This window comes from Herpailurus yagouaroundi, unplaced genomic scaffold (genome assembly GCF_014898765.1).
Source record: "Herpailurus yagouaroundi ecotype Mexico unplaced genomic scaffold, PumYag 186, whole genome shotgun sequence".
NCBI lineage: Eukaryota > Metazoa > Chordata > Mammalia > Carnivora > Felidae > Herpailurus > Herpailurus yagouaroundi.
Window position 1 is genome coordinate 29,546,074 of NW_024412417.1, and position 22,975 is coordinate 29,569,048.

The 22,975-nt window shown below is 38.4% G+C and overlaps 1 protein-coding gene across 5 annotated transcripts in view; it reads left to right on the top strand.

Moving 5' to 3' along the window:
* Positions 1–22,975, top strand: part of COL14A1 (collagen type XIV alpha 1 chain) — a 213,341-nt gene that overhangs the window by 59,108 nt on the left and 131,258 nt on the right. For all 5 annotated transcript variants that reach the window (XM_040494323.1, XM_040494326.1, XM_040494322.1 and 2 more), the window contains exons 9-15: positions 161–322; positions 6,820–6,971; positions 8,383–8,512; positions 9,194–9,339; positions 11,878–12,007; positions 14,344–14,483; positions 20,928–21,054. In XM_040494323.1, the coding sequence (XP_040350257.1) occupies positions 161–322; positions 6,820–6,971; positions 8,383–8,512; positions 9,194–9,339; positions 11,878–12,007; positions 14,344–14,483; positions 20,928–21,054 (987 nt within the window). The remainder of the gene's footprint in view (positions 1–160; positions 323–6,819; positions 6,972–8,382; positions 8,513–9,193; positions 9,340–11,877; positions 12,008–14,343; positions 14,484–20,927; positions 21,055–22,975) is intronic.

Consider the following 22,975-nt stretch of genomic DNA (forward strand, 5'->3'; position numbering starts at 1 on the left):
ATTTAAAAGAGATTCTGAAGGTGACTTTTACAAAACACTCTAACATAAGATGCACCTCTTTAAAGTAGCAGATGCTTTGATTGCAGGTGGGGGGCACTGATGGCTGGTGTTTCAAATGGGGCATGAATGTCACAACCCTCCCTGTTGTCTTCCACACAAGGGGTGAAAAACGCAGATGAGAATGAACTGCGGGAGATTGCCTCTGAACCAGACAGCACTCATGTGTACAATGTCGCTGAATTTGACCTGATGCACACAGTTGTGGAGAGCCTGACGAGGACAGTCTGCTCCCGGGTAGAAGAACAGGACAGGGAGATCAAAGGTAAAACAAGGAACAGAGGGCGGTCATTCTGTACGTGTGGATATTACCCTGTGCAAAAGTCTATCATGGATTATGAAAATTCTTACCATTTTTTTATGTTGACTTTCTAAGAGTCCTTTATTCCCCTAAGACGTGAATCATCAGAGTAGAAAAGGGAATATACTGACATCCCACTGAGAGAGGAATAGTTTAACCACTAGATAATTTTCTCCATGGTGTTGCATTTAGACCATCATGTTTGTTTGCTTTTTTTAACTAAGCTTTGGGTTTTGAGATAATTGTACATTTATATAAAGTTTTAAGAAAGAATGTAGAGAGAGATCACGTATACTTTACCATTTCCCCTTATGGTAACGTAACAAAAGTACAATGCAATATCCCAGTCAGGATACTAGCATTGATAGCCACAACACAGAACATTTCCATCACCATGGAGATCATTCCTGTTGTCCTTTTATGGCCACATTCGCTTATCCCTCCCCACAACCTCTCCCTCACCCCCGACAACCACTAATCGGTTCTCCATCTCTAAATGTTTTCCATTTTGAAATTACATAAATGGAGTTATGCAGTATATAATCTTTGGGGACTGGCTTTTTTCCTTCAGGATAATTCCTGGCCATTCATCTTGCTTGTTGCATGTATCAGTAGCTCTTTCCTTTTTACTGTTGTGTCATATTCCAGGGTACAGATGGACCACAGTCTGTTTAACCATGAACACACTGAAAGACATCTGAGTGGTCTCTATTTTTGGCTGTTAGAAACAGAGCTGCTATGAACATTCATGTATAGGTTCTTGTATGAACATAAGTTTTCTTTTCTGTGGGATAGTGCCCAGGACTGCATTTGCTGCACCATATTGTAGAACCATGTTTACTTTAGCTTAGTTTTAGTTAAGAAACTGCCAAACTATTTTTCAGAGTGGCCGCAGCATTCTACATTCCCACCAGCAATATATGAGTGATTATGTTTCTTGCTTGTTCATGTCTTTTGCCCATTTTCTAGTTAGACGTGTGAGTGTGTGTGCATGTGTATGTCTAGTTTTTAACTGTTGAGTTTTGAGAATTCTTCATTTATATTTTAGGTACTTATCCTTTATTAGATATGTGGTTGGTTAACTATTTTCCCCCAATCTGTAGCTTGTCCTTTCATCCTTTTAACAAGGTCTTTTGCAGAGCAAAAGTTTTAAATTTTAATGACGTCCAGTTTATCAATTTTTCATTTTATGGTTATTGCTTTTGGTATCAAGCCTAAGGATTCTTGGCCATAAATTGTAAAAATTCCCCTTTGTATTTTTTTCCCCTTTGTATTTTTATTCTAAAAGTTTAATGCTTTACATTTAAGTCCATGGTCTGAGTTAAATTTTGTAAAATATTTGAAGTTTAGTTCAAGGCTTTTTTTTTTTTTTTTTTTTTTTTTTTTTGCCTATCAACGTGCAATTACTCCAGCACTACTTACTGAAAATGCTCCGTTTCTGCTACTGAATTGCTTTGTACCTTTGTCAAGTATCAGTTAGGCAGATCTGTGTGGGTTATATCTGGGTTCTCTAATCTGCTCGTTTGAATCTATGAGTCTAACCCTTTTCTAATATCATACAATCTTAATTTACTGGAGCTCCAGAAGTCTTGAGATTGAACAGACTGTGTTCTCCCTCTCCATTCTTCTGTTTCAAAATTGTTTTCACTGTTTTACTTTCTTTACCTTTCTATATAAGTGTGAGAAGAATCTTTTTTTTTTAATTAAAAACATTTTTTTACTGCGTATTTATTTTTGAGAGAAAAAGACACGGTGTGAGTGGGGGAGGGGCAGAGAGAGAGAGAGAGGGGGAAACACAGAATCTGAAGCATGCTTCAGGCCCTGAGCTGTCAGCACAGAGCCCGAGGCAGGGCTTGAACCCACCAATGGTGAGATGACCTGAGCCAAAGTCAGAGATTTAACCAACTGAGCCACCCAGGTGCTCCAAATGTGAGAAAAATCTTTATCCTACAAAAAATCTTGTTGGGATTTTGTTTGGAATTGCATTAAATCAATTCTCAATTATCAAATATTAATATGAGAAGAATTGACATCCTTCCTGTGTTGATTCTTCCAGTCCTCAAAATTGGTAAGTCCTTCCATTTGTTTAGATGTTCTTTGATTTCTTCATCAGCATTTTGTAATTCTCAGAATACAGGTTCTATACAGATTTTGGTCTATGTACATCTAAGTGTTTCAGTTTATTTTGAGTGATTTTTATTGTATTTTATTTTTTAATTTGGTATCCACATGTTCATTGCCAGTATATACAGATCCAATTATATTTTTGTATGTTTATTTTGTATCCTATGACCTTGTTATTTGAACATGCTAATTAATCCTAGGTTTTTTTTTTTCCTCTAGATTTTCAGGAATTGTCTATTTAGGAAATAAATCATACCCTTCACAAATAGGGATAGTTTTATTTCTGTGGTTTTTATCTCTGTGCTTTTTATTTTCTTGCCTTATTTCACTGGCTAAAATTTCCAGCACTGTGATGACTAGGAGTGATGAGATGAACATCCTTGCCTTATTCCTCATCCTGGGAGGAGAATTTCTGCTTTTCAAGGAATTAGTTTATTCCATAGAATTTGTAGAATATAGGTGTGGAGAGTTATTCATAGTATTCCCTTATTATTTATGTCTGCAGGGTCTATAGTTTTTCCCCCGATATAGGTAGTTTTTGTGTTCTCTCTCTCACTCATTTTTTCCTTTTTCAGGCTTGCTAGAGGTTTGTTCTTAAATAAAAAAACAAAAACTTTTCAGAGAACTGGCTCTTGGTTTCATTGATTTTCTCTGTTTTTCTTCTGTTTTTAACTTCATTGATCTCTTCTCTTATTTTCCTTATTTTCTTTCTTTTACTGGTTTTGAGTTCATCTTGCTCATACTTTTCTAGATCGTTGAGGTGAGAACTTAAATTACTGATTTGAGATGTTTCCTCTTTTCTAATGTAATTACTTACATGTGATAATTTTCCTTCTCAGCACTGCTTTAGAAGAGCTCTACAAATTTCAATATTTTGTATTTTCATTTTCATTCATTTCAAAATATTTTTTGATCTTCTTTGACATGTCCTCTCTGACTCATTGATTATTTAGAAGTGGTTGTTTGTAGTTTCACAGTGCTTGCATGTTTTTCTATTACCTGTCTGTGATTAGTTTCTAGTTTGATGTCATTGTCATTAGAGAACATTCTCTATGTGATTTTTACTGTTTTAAATTTTCCAGTGTGTGTTTTATGGCCTAGAATGTAGTTTATCTTGGTACATGCTCTGTGGGTACGTGAAAAGGGTGTGTATTCTGCTGTTGTCATGTACAATGTTCTATAAGTTTTGACTGGATCCCGTTGGTTGATGGTCTTGTTGAGTTCTATATCCTTGTTAATTTTTCTGTCTAGTCATCTTATCAATGGTTGAGGGAGAGATGTTGAAGTCTCCATCTATAATTATGGATTTGTCTATTTCTTCTTTCAGTTCTATGGGTTTTACTTTATATATATTGCAGCTGGTTGTTTGTTGCACACATATTTAGGATGTTATGTTTTCTTGGTGGATTAGCCATTTATAATTATGTAATGTCCCTCTTGCCTTTACTAATTTTCTTTGTTCTGAAGTCTGATATTAATATATTTGTCTGATATTAATATAGCCATGCCTACTTCCTTTTGATTAATGTTTACATGATACAACTTTTAAAATCTATTTATGTTCAACCTACCTATATTATATTTGAACTGAATTTCATGTAGACATATGGTCATATGTCTTAATCCACTCTGATAACCTCTTCCTTTTAATTGGTATGTTTAGGCAGTTTCCATTAATGTAATTACTGATATATTTGGGTTTAGGCCTGATATTTATTTGTTGGGTTTTTTTTCTTATTTTTTCTCTCTGGTTTTCATTTCTCTGTGATCCTTATCTTTTTTTTCCTTTGGGTTTCTTATAGTTCTTAGAACTCTGTTTTTGTGTATTCATAGTGGTTTTTTTTTGGAATTTCTTCGTATGGCTTTTTTAGTGGTTGTTCTGGGTATAATGTTATATATACATATAAATTATTCCAGTCTGCCTGTGTTGACATTTGGCATTTTGAGTGAGGTGTAGTTATTACCTCTTTTCAAGTTCCTTTATCACACCTGTGTATAATATAATTGGCTTAAATGTTTCCTCTTTTTATCTTCAGAACCGCATCAGAAAATATTATAATTCTTTAACTATAAAACATAACTTAGGAAACTCAAAAAGAGAAGTAAAATATATTTATCCATATTTTTATGCCCTCATTCTTTCTTCCTTTCTGTGGCTGCAGGGTTCTTTCTTTTCATTATTTTTTTTTTTTTCTATTTAAAGAACTTCCTTTACTCATTCTTTTAGGATAGGTCTGTTGGTGGAAAATCCTCTGATTATTAATTTTATTTCATCTGAGAATGCGTTGATTTTCTCTTCATCCTTGAAAGCTATTTGTGCTAGATATAAAGTTTGGGATGGACAGCTCTTTTGTTTTAATACTTGAACAATGTGCCACTTTCTTCTTGCCTGCATGGTTTCTGATGAGGAATCTGCTGTGACTAGAATTTCCCACCACCATTGATAAGGTGTCATTTTGCCCCTGTGGCTCCTAAGATTTTTCTTTGAGTTTAGTTTTCAGAAGTTTGGTTGTGGTATGCCTTGGTGTCAGTTTCAATGGTCATTTTTGGGGGTACCCTTATTTCCTCGAATCTGTAGTTTATTTATTTATTTATTTTGCCAAATTTGGGAAATTTTCAGGCATTATTTCTTCAAGTACTGATTCACCGCTAGATGTCCTCTGACCATCCCAGAGGGGACAGGGAGTGGTGTTTCAATACTAGTAGGTGGGGTTGGAAGTCCGGACTCTTCATATGGTCTCCACTGATATCACAGATGGGGGTGTGGTGGAAAGATTTGTTACCACCTGTCAGGGGTGATTATCTCTCTTCCCTACTTGACCTTTTCTCACACGGCTCTGGCTGTGGGCTGGGAGGGGGAGAATGTTGGGGCATGCCATTACAGCCAAGAAAGTTGAAAGTGTTGGCTACCCACTTAGTAGCCTTTGCTGACATGAATGGGGGTGGGGCCACAGGTTTTTTGTGTAGTATTTGTCGAGAATAGAACAGTTATTGCCTGAAATTTTTCTGTCTTGGCAGGCTGACCCTTTTCTTGTCCTTTGGCTGGAGAGAGCAGGCTTTGTTGGGGCTTTTTTTTTTTTTTTTTTTTTTGTCTGTATCTATTGGTGTTTCTAGGTCGCTGGATTCTTTAGTTCCATGTGTAGGACATATGAGGTGAAAGGAAAACTCAGGAACTCATCACTGTAGTATTCCTTGGGTCCTGCCATCCCTTATTTGCCATCCCACATACAAGGTTGTGATCTGAGAAGAGGGTGATATCCATATCCTCCTTTGAGAATTGGTTTTATATCCTGCTTTCATTGTATCCAGGGTGTGGAATGATTCTATTTGGCTACATGTCTTCCATCATTCCTCTTTCCCTGGACCAGATCTCTTGGGACTAGGTTGGACAGCCAAGCAGTAGTTTCTTGAACACATTTTTCTGAGTATCTTAATGAGACTACTTTAGAGACCGACTTTTCCCACAAAAAAAACCTCTGCATGTGGTTCTTGATAGAGCGTAGAATATAGTTCCTAACCACAGTTAAGTATTCAATAACTATGGTTTCCTCCCCGCCCCCCCCCCCCCCCCCCATCATTATTCTGGTTACTAAAGTCCCTAGATGGTAAGAAATCCTAAAGGTCAAGGACTTTTAAATTTACATGTCCCAAATCTTTTATAGAATCATTTTTTTTAACATGTATATAATACACACAAAATGCTAATATAGTGTCTAGCTCATACTGAGCTATTCAGTATATGTTAGTTGCCTTTTCTTCTCTTTTTACTTTCAGATACTGATCATTTGTTGAATTGAAGTCTTCGGAAAAGACTGTACCCCTTGATGCTTAAAAATATAGACACTTAGGTCAAAAACTCAATTACCAATCTCAGCTCTGATATTTACTAATTGTGAGAGTTGGTCATTATTTAACTTCATTGTACCTTGGTTTTCTCTTGTACTAAATGGAAACAATAATAGTAACTATTAGAGTTAAATAAAATAATACTTCTAAAGAACTCAAGAGAGTACCTTTAGATACACACATGCTCAATCAATGTTGTGTTTTTTTTTTTTAATTGTTATATAGCAATGTCTTTAAGAAAGTATTTTGGAGTCAAGGCCTGGCTTATTTAAGTCCATAGTCTCAGAACCTAGCATAGTGATTGGTACATAACAGGCACTTAAATGTTTCAGTGTTTCAAATGTCAGAATGAATAATTGAATGAACTTGGCTAGAAATGAAATATTAGAGGTAGCATGAAACCAATAGGCATTTCTAACTAATGGGGTTTCCTGGGTACATAAGAAGTAAGTTTGGGAAAAAGGTTCACTTTATGTGTTTCTCTACTCTAGCGTCAGCCCTTGCCACCATTGGGCCGCCTACACAGCTGATTACTTCTGAAGTCACTGCCAGGAGCTTTATGGTTAACTGGACTCACGCCCCAGGAAAAGTGGAAAAATACAGAGTCGTGTATTATCCTGCCAGGGGCGGAAAACCAGACGAGGTAATAAGGAGACGATATTTTCAAACCATTATTTTCATTCCCTCTAGTCTTCCACTGTAGTGAGGACAAGAGAGAAATGCATATATGAGGAGATGATTCTGTCACAAACATTTAAAATTCTTTGGACTGAAGTACCTTTGCATGTGTCCACTTTGTTCTCCCATCTCTCTGGTTATGGCATTTATACCTTCTCCTCCCACCTCTGTCAAATAACCCTCGGGGCTGGTCATGTGTTCATTTCTAACATGACTTATTTTGACTTTTCTTCTTTGTAAAATCAATACGTTCTAAAGCAGAAGGAATCAGTAGTTAATTACGTGGCCAGAGCCCCTTTTTGCTATTCATGTATTCTTTCTACTTTGGGAGTGGTCTGAACTTTCTGCCTTAATGAAGTATGTACGTTCCAAATTATGTGGTCATATCGTCCTCCAGGGTTTGGGATTTCCTAGACATTTGTGGAGAGATTAGTGCCATAGAGAAGCCACAGTAAAGTATCTGTAGCCAGCTTTTTTCATGGTTTGGCCATCACAGGAGAGAATACCTATTGCCAGATGACTGGGTCTTTCCCATTTCCTACCTTTGACACAGTAGTCACAGGGAATATGTTAAAATGTGATGAAATTTCCCTTTCTTGCTTTCTTTTTGAAGTGCTGACCTTAACCTTTTGTTGTTCCAACCTCTGATTGACCTCAACGTGTCTCACAATTTTTTATGTATTATGGTAGGATTTTTAATTTTTTTCTTGAATGTTAGAGAAGTAGATCTGGGAGATTTAAATCATCTGGACCCCTGGGCCCCCCCCCCCCAAAAAAAAAAGTGCTTCCAGTGGTTCTTTTTCATGACTACTAAATCACTTAAATGCTTCCCAAAACTCCATGGAAAAATATCACACATCAACTGTTTTAAGTAGAGGTGGTTAGGATAACAGTTAGCCAGGGAAAGACACTCTCCGTCGGGTATGGATTACTAAGGGACTTTTGGATATATTCCATGAAAGGTGCCTCGCTTCACATAGGAATTCAAGGAGAATTAACTGCCACAGTGGAAAAGAGGATGTGGCACAAGTAAGAAAATATTTAATGAGGGGCGCCTGGGTGGCTTAGTCAGTTAAGGGTCCAACTTCGGCTCAGGCCACGATATCGCAATTTGTGAGTTCCAGCCCCGCGTCAGGCTCTGTGCTGACAGCTCAGAATTTGGAGCCTGCCTTGGATTCTGTGTCTCCCTCTCTCTCTGCCCCTCGCCTGCTTGCGCTCTGTCTTTCTCTGTCTCCAAAATAAATAAACCTTTAAAAAAAATTAAAAAAAATTTAATGAAACATTCTTGCTAGAGATATTTTGCTGTTTGGTTTCAATTCTGCATGTCAATTCAATTCAATTTCATATTCTCGTTCCTTGAACTGTTCTTTGATCAGGTGGTGGTGGATGGAAGCGTATCTTCTACGGTGTTGAAAAATTTAATGTCTTTAACTGAATATCAGATAGCAGTCTTCGCAATATATGCTCACACGGCTAGTGAAGGCCTGCGGGGAACTGAAACCACACGTATGTATTGAACGTCTGACTTTGTATGGCGTTGCTTCAGTGGCCTTTCCTAAACTGGAATTCCTCTCAGGTTGTCCTGATGGCCATCCTGAATCAAAGTCATAGAAAATAATAGCGGTGCCTTACGTGGTATTGGCCCATCCTGTAATTGCACTTGGCAGGTGCTGCCTATTGAGAGGATATCATAAAACTTGGGTATGTTTAGGTGGTTAAGGGTGCAATACATGTATTAACTCAACAAATGTTTGGTGAATGTGTATTATGAACTAATTTAACTGCTGACTCATTCACGTCTCCTCACTGTCTCTGATTGATTGCGTTGTTGACGGGTATCTGTTCACTCGTATATTTGTTCATTCAACAACCCATTCTGTCATTTACTAAGTGACATGACTGTTTTTAATTGCTGCTTCATGTCAGACTCTATGCTTGGTGATGGGTATAAAATAATGGTCAGAAGAGTCTCCTTGCTCTTGACTGGCTCCCAGAGAAATGTGCCCATCACTGTAGTGGGTTATAAGAAACTAGAAGATGTTGTTTCTGCTTTTAAACATTCACTGTGTTTTCCCTCTCAGAAGGGGTTTGCATGGCTGTACGAACATATTTAAGGATGAATATCATCTGAAAAATAAGCAAGCATGCTGATAAATGGCAGAGGATTAAAAAAAAATTATCTTGCAGTTGCTTTACCCATGGCTTCTGACCTTGAACTGTACGATGTGACTGAGAATAGTCTGAGGGTAAAATGGAATGCAGTGCCCGGAGCCTCAGGATACCTGATCCTCTATGCTCCTCTCACAGAAGGTCTGGCTGGGGATGAAAAAGAGGTAAACACATGCTGTCTACTAGAGTCCCAGAATCTTTGACTTCCTGAAAATGGATTTTTTAATTATAAAAATTTAATGTATAATACTTAGAAAATTCACATTAGTAAAAAGGGGAAAAAATCACCTGTAATCCTGCCACCTAGAAATCGCTATTGTTAACATTTACTTAAGTCCTTTTCAATGCATTTTTTAAACACAGCAAATGGGAATGGTTTTGTAGTCTTCTGTTTTCATTTTGTTTATTGTGAATACCTTTTCATACCATTAGAGAATATTTTATATGTTCCTTTTAAACAGTTGGTTCGTTGGTTTGTACCAGGTCATGTTTAATTAATTGCATGTTATTGGACATTTAGATAATGTGTTGTATAAATATGCTTTTGTGATCGTTCTTAACACGTAACTTCGCAAGGTTGTCAGATTATTTCCTTAGGATACATTTGTAGAAACGGAGTTTCTTTTTTCAAATGGCGTGCAAATTATTAAGGCTTATGCTAAGCATTAGCAAATGATTCTAGAGAAATTTGTTATAATTTATATTGCTATATGCAATTCACAAATGGCTATTTCCCTCTATGTTCACTGACTTAGAAACTTTTTCTTACCAATTTGAGAAGTAGAAAATGTATTGCATTGGTATGGATTATTTTTTTTTGCATGTATTCCATTTTAAATGTTGAATCTTTGACTTTCAAATGATTTAGTCTTTGTTTTTAATTTATAGGGAATGATGACTATAATATAGATATTCAAGGAATAAAGAGGAAATGTCTGTAGCACTTGGGAGTATGAGAACAGGCAGATAGAGTGATTAATAGGGGGGAGTTCAGAACTCAAGTCTTTGATATTGTCTAACCATTGTCTTTAACATTGCCTCTGGCGACAGAAATGTTTAGGACGAAAAATGTGGTGAATCTGAGTATCAGGAACAGAGCATTGGTGACATGTGGGTTTTTTCTTATTTCCAGGGCTTAGACAGCTTTACTTCATTTGGATTTAATGTTGATCTGAATTATTTTGGCAGAAAGGAGACTTCAAAAATGATGCTAGAAAGATGATCAGCTTCACCAAGAAGGAAAAAAAATAAGAAAGAAAGGAAATACCAGTTCACACCCAGTAGATTAGCAAACAGTTTTTAAAGTTTAATAATAACTGCATATTAGTGAGTGTACAGGAAACAGAATCATTCATGTAAATTGGTATGCAAATTGGTACAGTTGCTTGGAGAATAATTTGAAATAATATCATCAAGTTGAAGATATGTACCATTTTTTTTTAGGAATATATCTTAAGGAAACCTCCTGCAAGGCTTTTTTTGGATACAAGCACTTGGTCAGAACAGAATGTTGCAAACGACCAACATGTTCATCAATAGAGGAATGGAAAATAGTAGCATATTTATACAAACAAATACCATAAAAAATATAAATATCATCTCTGTCCCCTTATATCAATGTGGATAAACATAGTATTGACAGAGAAAAAAATTGCAAAAAATTATGTTCACATGGTTCCATTTATGTACATAGTTAAACATACAGAATGATATATTATTTACAGATATAAACACTGTAGAAGTAAAAAACTGGATCAGTAAGATGCATCTCATCCCTAGGGTGGAGGTAGTGAACAGAAAGAACGAGACAGAACTTTGGTTTTATCTGAATATATTAGCTCTTTTTAAAATAAGATCGGAGGTCAATATGACAAAATGTTCCTATCTATTAAATTTGAGTGGTGTGTGGAGGGTGAATTATATTCTTTTCTCCACATTTATTTTCTATGTGTTGAAATACTTCGACATTAAAATTTCTAATTTGACAACATTGGCAGTTGTGTGGCTGGAGACTGACTATGGAGATATTTTTCTTTCTTCCAAAACAAAAATAAAACCATGCTGTGATGCACTTGTCACACTGCTGAGAATGTTGGCTAGTTTCTTTGACTTCCGGGGTCAGAAAAATCATTCTGGAATCAAAAAGCAAATTGCAACATTGGAGGTCAAGGTGGGTTGATTGTTGATCTCTTCTGAATCCTGGGAGAAAACTGCGATCCCAAGTGCATGGGCCCCTTTGTTGAATGGAGCGACAAAACTGGTCCAGTTCAATCAGGCTTGAGGCAAACACTGGGCACCCAGCCTAGGGAGTGGTTAGAATTAGCCAGTGGTGAGAGGTGCCCACTTGGCTGTGTCCCCAGCTTGCTTAGAGCTTATACTCTTTCTAGACAACATTTGTGACTCAGTTCCACCCACACTCCTTTGAGGACTAAATTTTTGACACTGTTATCCTCTCTGAGATTACTACTTGTCCAGATGTAAAGAGTTATCCTAAAACAGCACGCGTGGTACATTCATTTTTGTATGGTCCCGTGGCATCTGTTCCTAATATAAAGTGACACAAGACAGTGAAAAATTATGACTGAAACCTGTCTGAATAAGGGGTTGCAAGGAGGCAAAATTCTCACCTTAACTCAGTTGCACTCTGATCACCAGGAGTGGTGCACACTGGCAAATGATCTGATAACGTGTGTTCTTTTCAGATGAAAATTGGAGAGACCCACACAGATATTGAATTGAGTGGGTTGTTGCCCAATACGGAATACACAGTTACAGTTTATGCTATGTTTGGAGAAGAGGCCAGCGATCCTGTTACGGGCCAAGAAACGACATGTGAGCAATTCAATTGTTCAGAAGAAATGCTGTAATAAAAACCCAAATAAATGTTGGGATTCTAAATTGGAAATACTGGTTTAAGTTGAAACTTCTTAAGAGCTAATTGTAACTTTAGAAAATGTAAATTTTATTTAGGGGAAGGAAATGTACTAGTTGATTAAAAGAAAGGAGGGGGCAGTCCTAAAAAGTGATGTCCCTGGGTACCTGTTCCTAGGACGGGCATTGTTTTTTTGGTTGTTATAAAAAAAATTTTTTTTAACATTTATTTATTTTTGAAAGACAGAGAGACAGAGTATGAGTAGGGGAGGGCCAGAAAGAGAGGGAAACACAGAATCTGAAGCAGGCTCCAGGCTCTGAGCTGTCAGCACAGAGCCTGTTGCAGGTCTCAAACTCACAAACCGTGAGATCATGACCTGAGCAGAAGTTGGATGTTCAACCAACTGAGCCACCCAGGCACCCTGAGGACTGGCATTTTTAATGCAGTAAGGAAACTAGACATTGTTCCACCATGCTGCTGTATTTAACTGGACTCCAGAAAATTTTAGAGCAAAGTGTGCACAATTCTTGAAATCATTCTATTGCTTTTCTCTCTCCTATACTTTCTCTCCAGCCCCTTAAGTATTAAGAGAGTCACTAAGTTCTATAGGCTCTTTAATGACAAATAATCAACGTGTATTGAATTAATGAAAATAATCGGCCTTTGGGGTGAGGAAGCATTATACTTTGTGGCTATGGCTGACAACCATGGTTATTTGTCTTCTAGGTTTTTTTTCTGCTGGCCCTTTCAGCACTATGTCACAGGCTCTCACATCAATGATCGATTGCCTGGGTTAAACTCTAATTGCTCTTCTGCCCCAACTGCGACTTTGGCCAAGTTACCTCAATCTTATGACCTATATAATGGGGATGTTGTAATCTCTTTGCAGTCTATTGTCAGGGTTTAATGAGATACATGAGTTATTATAATGATCAGTTCCAGATCTTCTCCGATTCATATAGAGCACGTGATAGACCTTCACAATTGTTTTTACTGTAAACCTGTAAAAGCTCACGAAACTGTCAAAGATTATTGATAAATTTTAATCTGTTGAATTGGAAGGGGGGGCCTTGAAGAAGTACAAAAAGCTGTGGAATTGATGGTCAAGAATCTGCAGAAATACCATTACCTCTTTTTTTTTTTATAACTTTTTTTTAAAAGTATTTAACGTTTATTTATTTTTGAGACAGAGAGACACAGCATGAACGGGGGAGGGGCAGAGAGAGAGGGAGACACAGAATCGGAAGCAGGCTCCAGGCTCTGAGCCATCAGCCCAGAGCCCGACGCGGGGCTCGAACTCGCGGACCATGAGATCGTGACCTGAGCTGAAGTCGGACGCTTAACCGACTGAGCCACCCAGGCGCCCCTACCATTACCTCTTTAAATAGTTTTAAAACAACAGCAAAGTGTTTGTTTTTATTTAGTTTCACAAAGCCACTGGGATTTATCCAGGGCCGGACTCCTACTCATTGAGTCAACAAATATATATTGAGAACCTGCTATATTGGGGATAAAGCCAAGAACAAAATTAATCCCTAATCCTCTAAAATTACAGTATATTGAGTGAGAGATATAGTAGACCAATAAAAGTGCAATATAAAAAATAAACCAGGGGTAAAAGGTAGCATTGGAGTGGAAGGATTACTTTACATACAGTGATCATGGAATACTTCAGTGAGAAGGTGACATGTTCAGAAAACTGAATCTTCGATGACTCAAAGGTTTCTGGCCTAAGCAGTGGGAAGAATGGAATTTCTATTTGCTCAGAGGGAGAGATTGAGAGAAGATTGGAAGAGATGGCTGAGTCAGTGGTTCAGTTTTGGACAAGTTAAGTTGGAAGTGCCTAATGGATACCTAGATGGAAAGGACAGAGGCCATCAACATCATTTTACACATGGGAAATTGCAGAGAGGAGGAGTAGAGTGACTTTGCCAGAATCATATGACAGTTGAATGAAATAGCTAAGATTTAATTTCAGGTGCTCTGGTTTTTGATCCATTAGGTTTCTTATTTACAGCAGGTCTTAATAATAGCCTTGATTGGAGAAGAAGGGCACAAAGAATTTATCTAAATCTTACTTATTTCTTAGCATGTATAATTTATCAATACTATTCATTCTTTTCAAGGAAATTTTTTTCTTTGTTAATTTGTTAATTTTCTTTGTTATAAGTTATTATCTGGGTGAAATTTTTCATATGTAAGTAGTTGAGAAGTCAAAGATACTGAGGGTTTTGTGGCTTTTTAACATATATGTTATTTAACATTTTAATTATGTTCTATTCCTCTTACTGCAAAGTGCCTTTAAGTCCACCAAGAAACCTGAGAATCTCCAATGTTGGCTCTAACAGTGCTCGGTTAGCCTGGGACCCAGCTTCAAGAAAGGTCACTGGTTATCGAATTGTGTATAACAACGCAGATGGGACTGAGATTAATGAGGTAAACTGTGGATCACAATGTCTTTTTTTAAAATTTTTTGAAATGTTTATTTATTTTTGAGAGAGAGAGAGAAAGAGAGAGTGGCAGAGTGCAAGCGGGGGAGAGGCAGAGAGCGAGGGAGACACAGAATCTAAAGCAGCATCCAGGCTCCGAGCTGTCAGCACAGAGCCCAACATGGGGCCCGAACCCATGAACTATGAGATCATGACCTGAACCAAAGTTGGAGGCTTAACCAACTAAGCCGTCCAGGCACCCCACAATGTCTTTTCTTTTGGTGGTTGTATATTAGTTTTTAATGGCTGCAGAACCGAATCATCCCAAACTATAATGGCTTAAAACAATACTAATTGTTTATTTTATCTAATGGTTTCTGTGTGTCAGGAATTAATGTGTCAACTACTTGGACATGTAGTTCTGGCTTGGGGTCACTCATGAGATGGTAGCCAGAGAGTGGCTGGAGCTGGTGTCATCATAATGGCTCCTTCATTCATATGTCTGGTGCCTGGTCTGGGAAGACTGAATCAGCCGGGAGCCAGCGCAGCTCTCTGTATCTCTAAGTAGCCTCTTCACATGATCCCTCCAGCATGGCAGCTGTAGGGGAATTAGACTTTTTGCATGTTTGCTCAGGAGTCCCTAGACATGTGTCCAGAGAGACAGGGAGAGAGACAGAGAGAGAGAGAGAGAGAGAGAGTGCAAACATGTGCTAGGTGGAAGCTGTGTCACCTTCTGCCACACTCCACTGGTAGGAGATATCACAAGTCTCTACATGGATTCAACATGGGGAGGAACACAGGTCCCTCCTATGGTGGGAGGCAGGAGGGATGGGAGACATATGTTGATGTGGCCATCTTTGAAGTATATAGTCTGCCCCTGTGGAAGGAGGTGGAGAAGTAGGTGTCTTCCTAGATGTTGTAAACAAGAAATAATGACAGTGTTATCCAGGGTATCCTTCTGCTGTTGAGTAAACTAACATCTGAAAGATGCAAGTCAGATGAGTTAAATACAAAACTGAAGAATTCAAGTTTTGTGTAGGAAGATGCTTTGAAATAACAGAACTTATTAAAACTCAAGATGATGCAGTATCTTATACTCAGTGACTAATACTTTTCATTAATTATTTCCTTGGGAATATATTTTAACAGGATTGATAGCAGAGTTATTATTATTTTTCCTCAGCTTGGTCCAAGAAATTAAGACCAAGAGAGAAGTATGTTGGATTACATCACTTCTAGTTTCTGACCAAATAAAGAAACTATTTTCATTTGCAGAGACAAACTGTTTCCTACAATTAAATCCAAACAGTAGTTTGCAGAATGGCCCCTCATACAGGACATTGGGTAATGAATGGACAATACTGCACATTTGCTGTTATTTGATATTTGTATGTATTGTAAAATGACCAGCACAAGAAATCTACTTAACATCCACTTAAAAATATATAGCTGTTGTGGCCTCTTATGATATTTTATTTATTTGCCTTAATGAAGAATGACCCCAGACTATATATTTGTTGAGAGCTACATATGCTTTTTTTGTAGGGTTTTCAATCTTGGAGATGCCTTTGGCACTTACTATTTCTACTTTGTGTTGTGCTGGAAAACTAGAAAACTGTATTTAGTAAAACTGAATTTAAAACATGAGAAAATGGACTACAAATGAAAATCTGAGAAAACATTGTTTGAGTAAAATACATAAACAATGTGTGGTTTTGTAACATTTCCATCTTAACTGGTGTGTGTGTGTGGGGGGGGGGGGGGGTGGGTGTTCTTATTTCTTAATTCTTAACCATGCAATTGAGATTAGATGTGGCTAGACAAATGTCTTTTGTTTACATGTAATATTACTTTGCCTAATTTGTAATATTACTGATTTGCCTAATATATGATTTTAAGGGTGAGTATTCCTACCATATTTTAATAACTTTAACTTTAACTTCTATTAATTAAGCTTTTACTTATAGGTAATACTACAATTGGGCTTTTAGGAAATTTCCAATACATTCTGAAAGGAACTTTAAAATGTCCCAAATAAAATCTACTTCTATGCAACATGCAATTGATTGTAAGCTTTTGTTTACATGTTATATATCTGTGCTTTACCTCCTGTTCCTCCCAACTTCCTTCCTTCACTTCCTCTTCCTTGTATCCTTTCTGCATTACCTGTCTCCCCGACTGCTTGGAGACCAAGGAAGAAAAATAAAACAGAGCACCAAATGTCAGTGATGATGATGATGATGGTGGTGGTGGTGGTGGTGGCTCACACGTGTTGAGCACTTACCTTGAGCCAGCCACTGTTCCGAGAGCCCCCTCGTGCAATCCTTAGAGAGACATGCTGAAAACATGTTGTCAAACGGAAGACAGAGCCGTCTTAGATAGCATGTGCTAGGAGAGGATTTGGGGAAACGTACAAGCATGATGGAAAACTAAAGTGCTGCCATTTGAGTTTTATACATGAAAGGCCAGTTTTCAGACTCCAAGGCAAGTCCAGTTCCCGACAGCTATGACTCGACAACAGAGCCCAAAGTGGAGCCCAGTCCCTCTTTCCTCATCAAGGGCTCTATCTTCATCCCTCCCAGAATTAGGCTGAAATTAAGCTTTTTAGGCCAGACTGTTTGAAAAATTCTCAAAAATGGTTGCATAACCATGAGATCATGGTCATTTGTTGTCATTTTCCCAAATTCTTCTACATCTTGAAAGTCCTACCAACAGAATCAGTTCCAGAACTTAGTGTAAAACATAATATAACTAACAAAAATATATGACACCTTAAAGGTTTCATTTGGTCAAATAAAATAATCAATAGTTAATGCATAAAATATGGTCTGTTCAGAGTCAAATAAAATGCTTTAATAAATAAAATAGATCTTTTCAACAGATACAAGGATATATGTAGAAACATATATTGAAAAGGTATACACTTACACCTATATGCTTTTATATATATAACTACGTATATAAAGGGGAAAACTGTGTGTGTATATACACACTATTCCCCTTTTCATCTCTTGGTGTACCTGAGAAACTTTAATTTTTAACTGCTTTTGTGGATGTTTGATATCCTCACTAAATTGCTATTGGTCACAGATTTGAGACTTAGAGGTCAAGGCATAAGTATCCATTCCAGTTAATAGTTTTGTATCTGGAAAGCTAGTTAAAGATCTTTGGGCCTCCTATTCCTTCTTTGTGAAATAGCTATTATAAATGCCCAGGGTTTGGTGGGGGGAGGAGGAGGCTAAATAAGACAATGAATGTAAAGTTCTTGACACATCGTGAGTGCTCAGTAGATAGACTCAGCTATTATTTTTTTAAGTTTTTTTTTAATGTTTATTTTTCAGAGACAGAGAGACAGGAGAGAGTGTGTGAGCAGGGGAGGGGCAAAGAAAGAGGGAGACACAGAATCCAAAGCAGGCTCCAGGCTCTGAGCTGTCAGCACAGAGCCCCACGCGGGGCTGGAACCCACGAACCACGAGATCATGACCTAAGCCGAAGTCGGACGCTTAACCGACTGAGCCACTCAGGTGCCCCTAAACTCAGCTATTATAATCCAAAACAACAGAAGCAATATGCAAATATAACTTAGAAGAACATGTCTTGAACTCATATTTTAAATATGCATTTGTCTTTTCTGTGAGTTGAAATAATGAAGCCATACTGTAAATAGTGTTTACAAGCGTAGGATTTAGAATCTGAAACATTTGTGTGGAGGTACTAGGTACTAGCTGGTTTTCCACTGGGCAAGTTCCTTAACTTTTCAGAGTCTCAAGTTTACCGTCTTCAAGTTAAGCATAAAGATTAGCTAGACTACAAGACTGGGCTAACAATTAAGTGAACTAATACACGTGAACCATACAGACAATACCCGAACCAAAGTAAACATTAAATGCTAAGGATGACCTATAATATTATCAGGCCCAGACTCAGAAGAAGATAACCCCGTATTTTCAGTTAACTCCTGCTGTGTAACTAACACCCCAGCTGAAAATGACAATCCATGATTATGTAACCTGGGCAGAGCTCAGCAAGGACAGCTTGGCTCTGCTGCTCCTTGTAGTGTCAGCCGAGGTGACTTGCATTCGTGTGGGAGCTTGACTGGGCCAGACCTTCCAAGATGACTTCACTTCTGCGTCTGGTGTCTCAGCTGGGGTAGCTGAGAAGGCTGGGGATGGTTGGCCTTCTCTGGCAGAGTGGCTCAGGGCTCCGATTGTGTGAAAATGGAAGCTCCTCCTCCAGAGCTGACCCTCTCCCTTTTGACCTGTGGTTGATTTCTTAGTGATGCATATGGTTTCTGGATTGGTTCTTAGTTCAGATGAGCCCTTTATTATCTCTCTTAAAAAGGAGATTTGGTGTCTCCTCTATGTACTCAAAAGCAAATATAATTCAACACGCAGTACTGAAGGAGCAAAGCAAGGTCCTGCCCTGAGGGGGCTTACACTCAATGCATAGGATATAAAATAACTTCAGGCTGTGTTTAGTACTGGGGAGGAAACAAAAAAGGACGATGTTAGGGGGTAACACTATGAGATAGGTGGAAAGAGAAACCCCCTGTGAAGAGGTAAAAGTTAAGTACAGTCCTGAGAGATGACATAAGTCTAGTTTTGAAAAGAGCTAGGGAGAGAGGGTCCCAGACAGAATGAATTGTGCATGCAAAGGCCCTGAGGTGGGAAAGACATGGACCTGACAGGTCAGTGTGACTGGGGCTCAGCAGGTGATTAGAACTTCGGCAAGAAGGGTGCCTGGGTGGCTCAGTTGGTTAAGCGTCCAACTCTTGATTTCCGCTCAGGTCATGATCTCATGGTTTATGTGATTGATCCCTACATCGGGCTTTATGCTGACAGCAGAAGAGCCTGCTTGGGATTCTCTCTGTCTCTCTCTCTCTCTCTCTCTCTCTCTCTCTCTGCCCCTCCCCCTACTCACGTGTGTTCTCTCTCTCTCTCTCTCTCTCAAAAATAAAGAAATGATTTTTTTTTTTAAAAAAAAGAACTATGGCGGGGCGCCTGGGTGGCGCAGTCGGTTAAGCGTCCGACTTCAGCCAGGTCATGATCTCGCCGTCCGTGAGTTCGAGCCCCACGTCAGGCTCTGGGCTGATGGCTCGGAGCCTGGAGCCTGCTTCCGATTCTGTGTCTCCCTCTCTCTCTGCCCCTCCCCTGTTCATGCTCTGTCTCTCTCTGTCCCAAAAATAAACGTTGAAAAAAAAAATTAAAAAAAAAAAAAGAACTATGGCAAGAAAAAGGATCACTGCTCCAGATAATGCAAAGCCAAGGCTGCGGGATGCTCTGTTTTGGTTTGGAAGGCAATTGATAGCCAAGGAAGGTTTTAAGTAGGAAAATGGCTCATTTTAGATTTTGATAAAGGTCACATTGACTGCTATGAGCAAATCCCTACAGGAAGCTTAGTCACTTTCCCCTTAACTTCAGGTACTCTCGAGGTTAGTCATCGTTAGTATCATAAATAACAGATCTCACTGACATTGCTCTGAATGTCTCTTGAAAATATTTTAAGTGGGATCTTTTTTTTGGGGGGGGGGGCAGAGTCTGCTTTCAGGTAAATAGATTCATTTCTTCAATTCCCCAGAGTCTCTTTATAGCTAGAGTGAGTGTCTTATTGTTAGTACCTCTCTTATAGGGGTTTTGTGAGGGTCAAATGAGAGAATGTATAGAAAGTGCTTAAGCGGGACACCACTTTCTCGGTCTATAATATACCCTCATTGCAACATACGTCAGAGGCCCAAGATCCAACCTTTCAGTGATAAAGCTGCATCTATTTTTTCTCTTAGTCGAGGATGGTTTTGCTCAGGGTTCTGTATTCTAGATCCTGCTTCCATTTCTTTTTACTTTATGGTTTCTTTCTTCATTTTTTGCTGTTCCTATTTCTAATCCTTCCCTTTCCTATACCCTAGGTCCTTATCCTTGGGCTTCATCCCTTATGCCCTCTAAAGAGATGGGTACATATCTTTCCCAAATATGTCTTTCTGTGACATAAAGATAAAGGAATATTTCACATATTTACTATAATCTTTGTATGGATATCCCCTGTATGGCTGCTCATCTGTGCAGCTTGTATGGAGGTTATTGTGTGTTACTTAGTCACAAGTTAGTGGAGACCAGGCCGTGAAGCCAAAGACTGGCCACCCCTAGCTGATCAGGCTGGACACATTAGATTTATTTCTAGTAGCACTGTAAATTGTGTGCACTTTCCTTTCTATGTCTTTAACGGGTGGGAATAATATTGGTTGCAAAGACATCCTGAGAATTAACTGATAGATAACCTATTTAAAGTTGAAGATTAGAAATGTGTAATATAGAAGTTGTTTGTATAATTCAGTAATTTTTGAAGTATTTAGAGCTCAGCTGCCAGGCCAAATAAACTACAGACAATAATAAAATGCCTATACTTCTTGTGTCTAGAGAGTATCCTGTATAGCTATTATGACTTCTCTCTTTTGCAGGTTGAAGTCGACCCTGTTACCACCTTCCCTCTGAAGGGCCTAACGCCACTCACCGAGTACACGGTCGCCATTTTCTCTATCTATGATGAAGGGCAGTCAGAGCCCCTGACTGGAATTTTTACCACAGGTAAGTCTTATTACGGTTTGAAATTTTATAAGAGAAACTATATAGAAACCAGAAGCTGGAGCATCTTCTTCGATTGTGATTTTGAAGAGACTGCATTTTAATCTTTGTTTACATTGTATTATTGTTAACAAATGAACAATTGGGCGACTAGAATGTGTACTGGCTAATTATTTTCTGTCAAAGCAAGGGAAAAAGAGGAAAGATTATCTGAATTCCAAAGGTCCCAGTTAAGTAAATGCATGTTCTTTTGTTTCATGGATCTAAAAATTTCACAGCTTGTATTTTCATGTGTGTGTATTAAGTTGAACTTCTAAAATTGCTGATACCCAATAATGTTTTGACCTGCAGAAATGTTAGTTTCATACTATTTAATGTTTTATTTATTTTTAAGACAGAGAGAGACAGAGCATGAGTGGGGATGGGGCAGAGAGAGAGGGAGACACAGAATCCGAAGCAGGCTCCAGGCTCTGAGCTGTCAGTGCAGAGCCTGACGTTGGGCTCAAACTCACAAGCCATGAGATCATGATCTGAGCCGAAGTCAGACACTTAACCAACTGAGCCACCCCAGCGCCTTTTTTTTTTTTTTAATTGTTTAAAAATGTTTATTTATTGTTGAGACACAGAGAGACAGAACATGAATGGAGGAGGGTCAGAGAGAGAGGGAGACACAGAATCCGAAGCAGGCTCCAGGCTCTGAGCTGTCAGCACAGAGCCTGAAGTGGGACTCGAACCCACGGACTGTGATATCATGATCTGGGACAAAGTCGGACACTTCACTGACTGAGCCACCCAGGCACCCCAGTTTCATACTATTTAACCTGAAACATCAATCTATAGCCAATAATGTATTTTCATGCAGACTGAAATACTAATGCAACAATATGGGGTCTTTTAAATACTAAAATAAACAAAATAAGGCATGACTGCATGAGTTTCCTTTTTGATATATACCCTGGAGTCAATAAATATAAAGCTTTTTTGCCTCTTGGTGGCAACAATTCTGTTTGCTTTCTGAGCTTAACATTGATTGCACTTGGAAAACAGGTGAGTGCTATACTGAGGAGATGAGAAGCTATTTTGGGGACATAAGAAATATGCCCCAAAATATGAGAAATAATGTTCACAGAAAAAAGTTCAGTAAGTTCACAAAATCTCCTGAGGGCTAATTCCAGTTGGGATTTTCCTGGTATCCTGTGAAAGAGTTTTAAAATCTCTGATTTCAGAGGTGCCTGGGTGGCTCGGTTGAGCATCTGACTCTTGATTTCAGCTCCAGTCACAATCACCCAGTTTTAGGAGTTCAAGCCCTGCATCGGGGAGAGAGAGCCTGCTTGGGCTTCTGTCTCCCCACCCCTCTCTCTCTCTGCCCCTCCCCCACTTATTCTCTGTTTCTCTCTAATAAATAAACTTAAAATTTTTTTTAAATAAATAAAATCTCTGATTTCATGTCATAAAAATCAAAATGATAATGACTGATAATGGTTGGATGCTGTGCTCTAGCCGTACATCCCAGAAGTGTGAAACTGTGGAAGGTCTGATAAATCATTTTTCACTTCCGATGACACCCATATATACAAGATTAAAAGGATGAAGGTTCTTCTTTAATTTATCACTAGTGCATGAGTTAGGCACAAAAGCAAATAAAACTAAAAGGGGCACATCTCAGGCCTCAGGGGCACCAATTTGTTAATTTCGTCAACATATTAAGAAAATAATGTTTTTGTAAAATAATGAATACAGCACTCTTACTATTTTTTTTACAGTTAGTGAAAAGAACCAAATAGAGAATCTAAGAGTTCTGGAAATTAGTGGAAGACTTAAAAAATGTGCTGTGTCCATGGTCTTCCTAATTATACTGTGGGTAAATGCTGGCAAAAGAAACTTAAGGCCACACCGGACTGATGGGCGATGCTTTCTCGGCTCC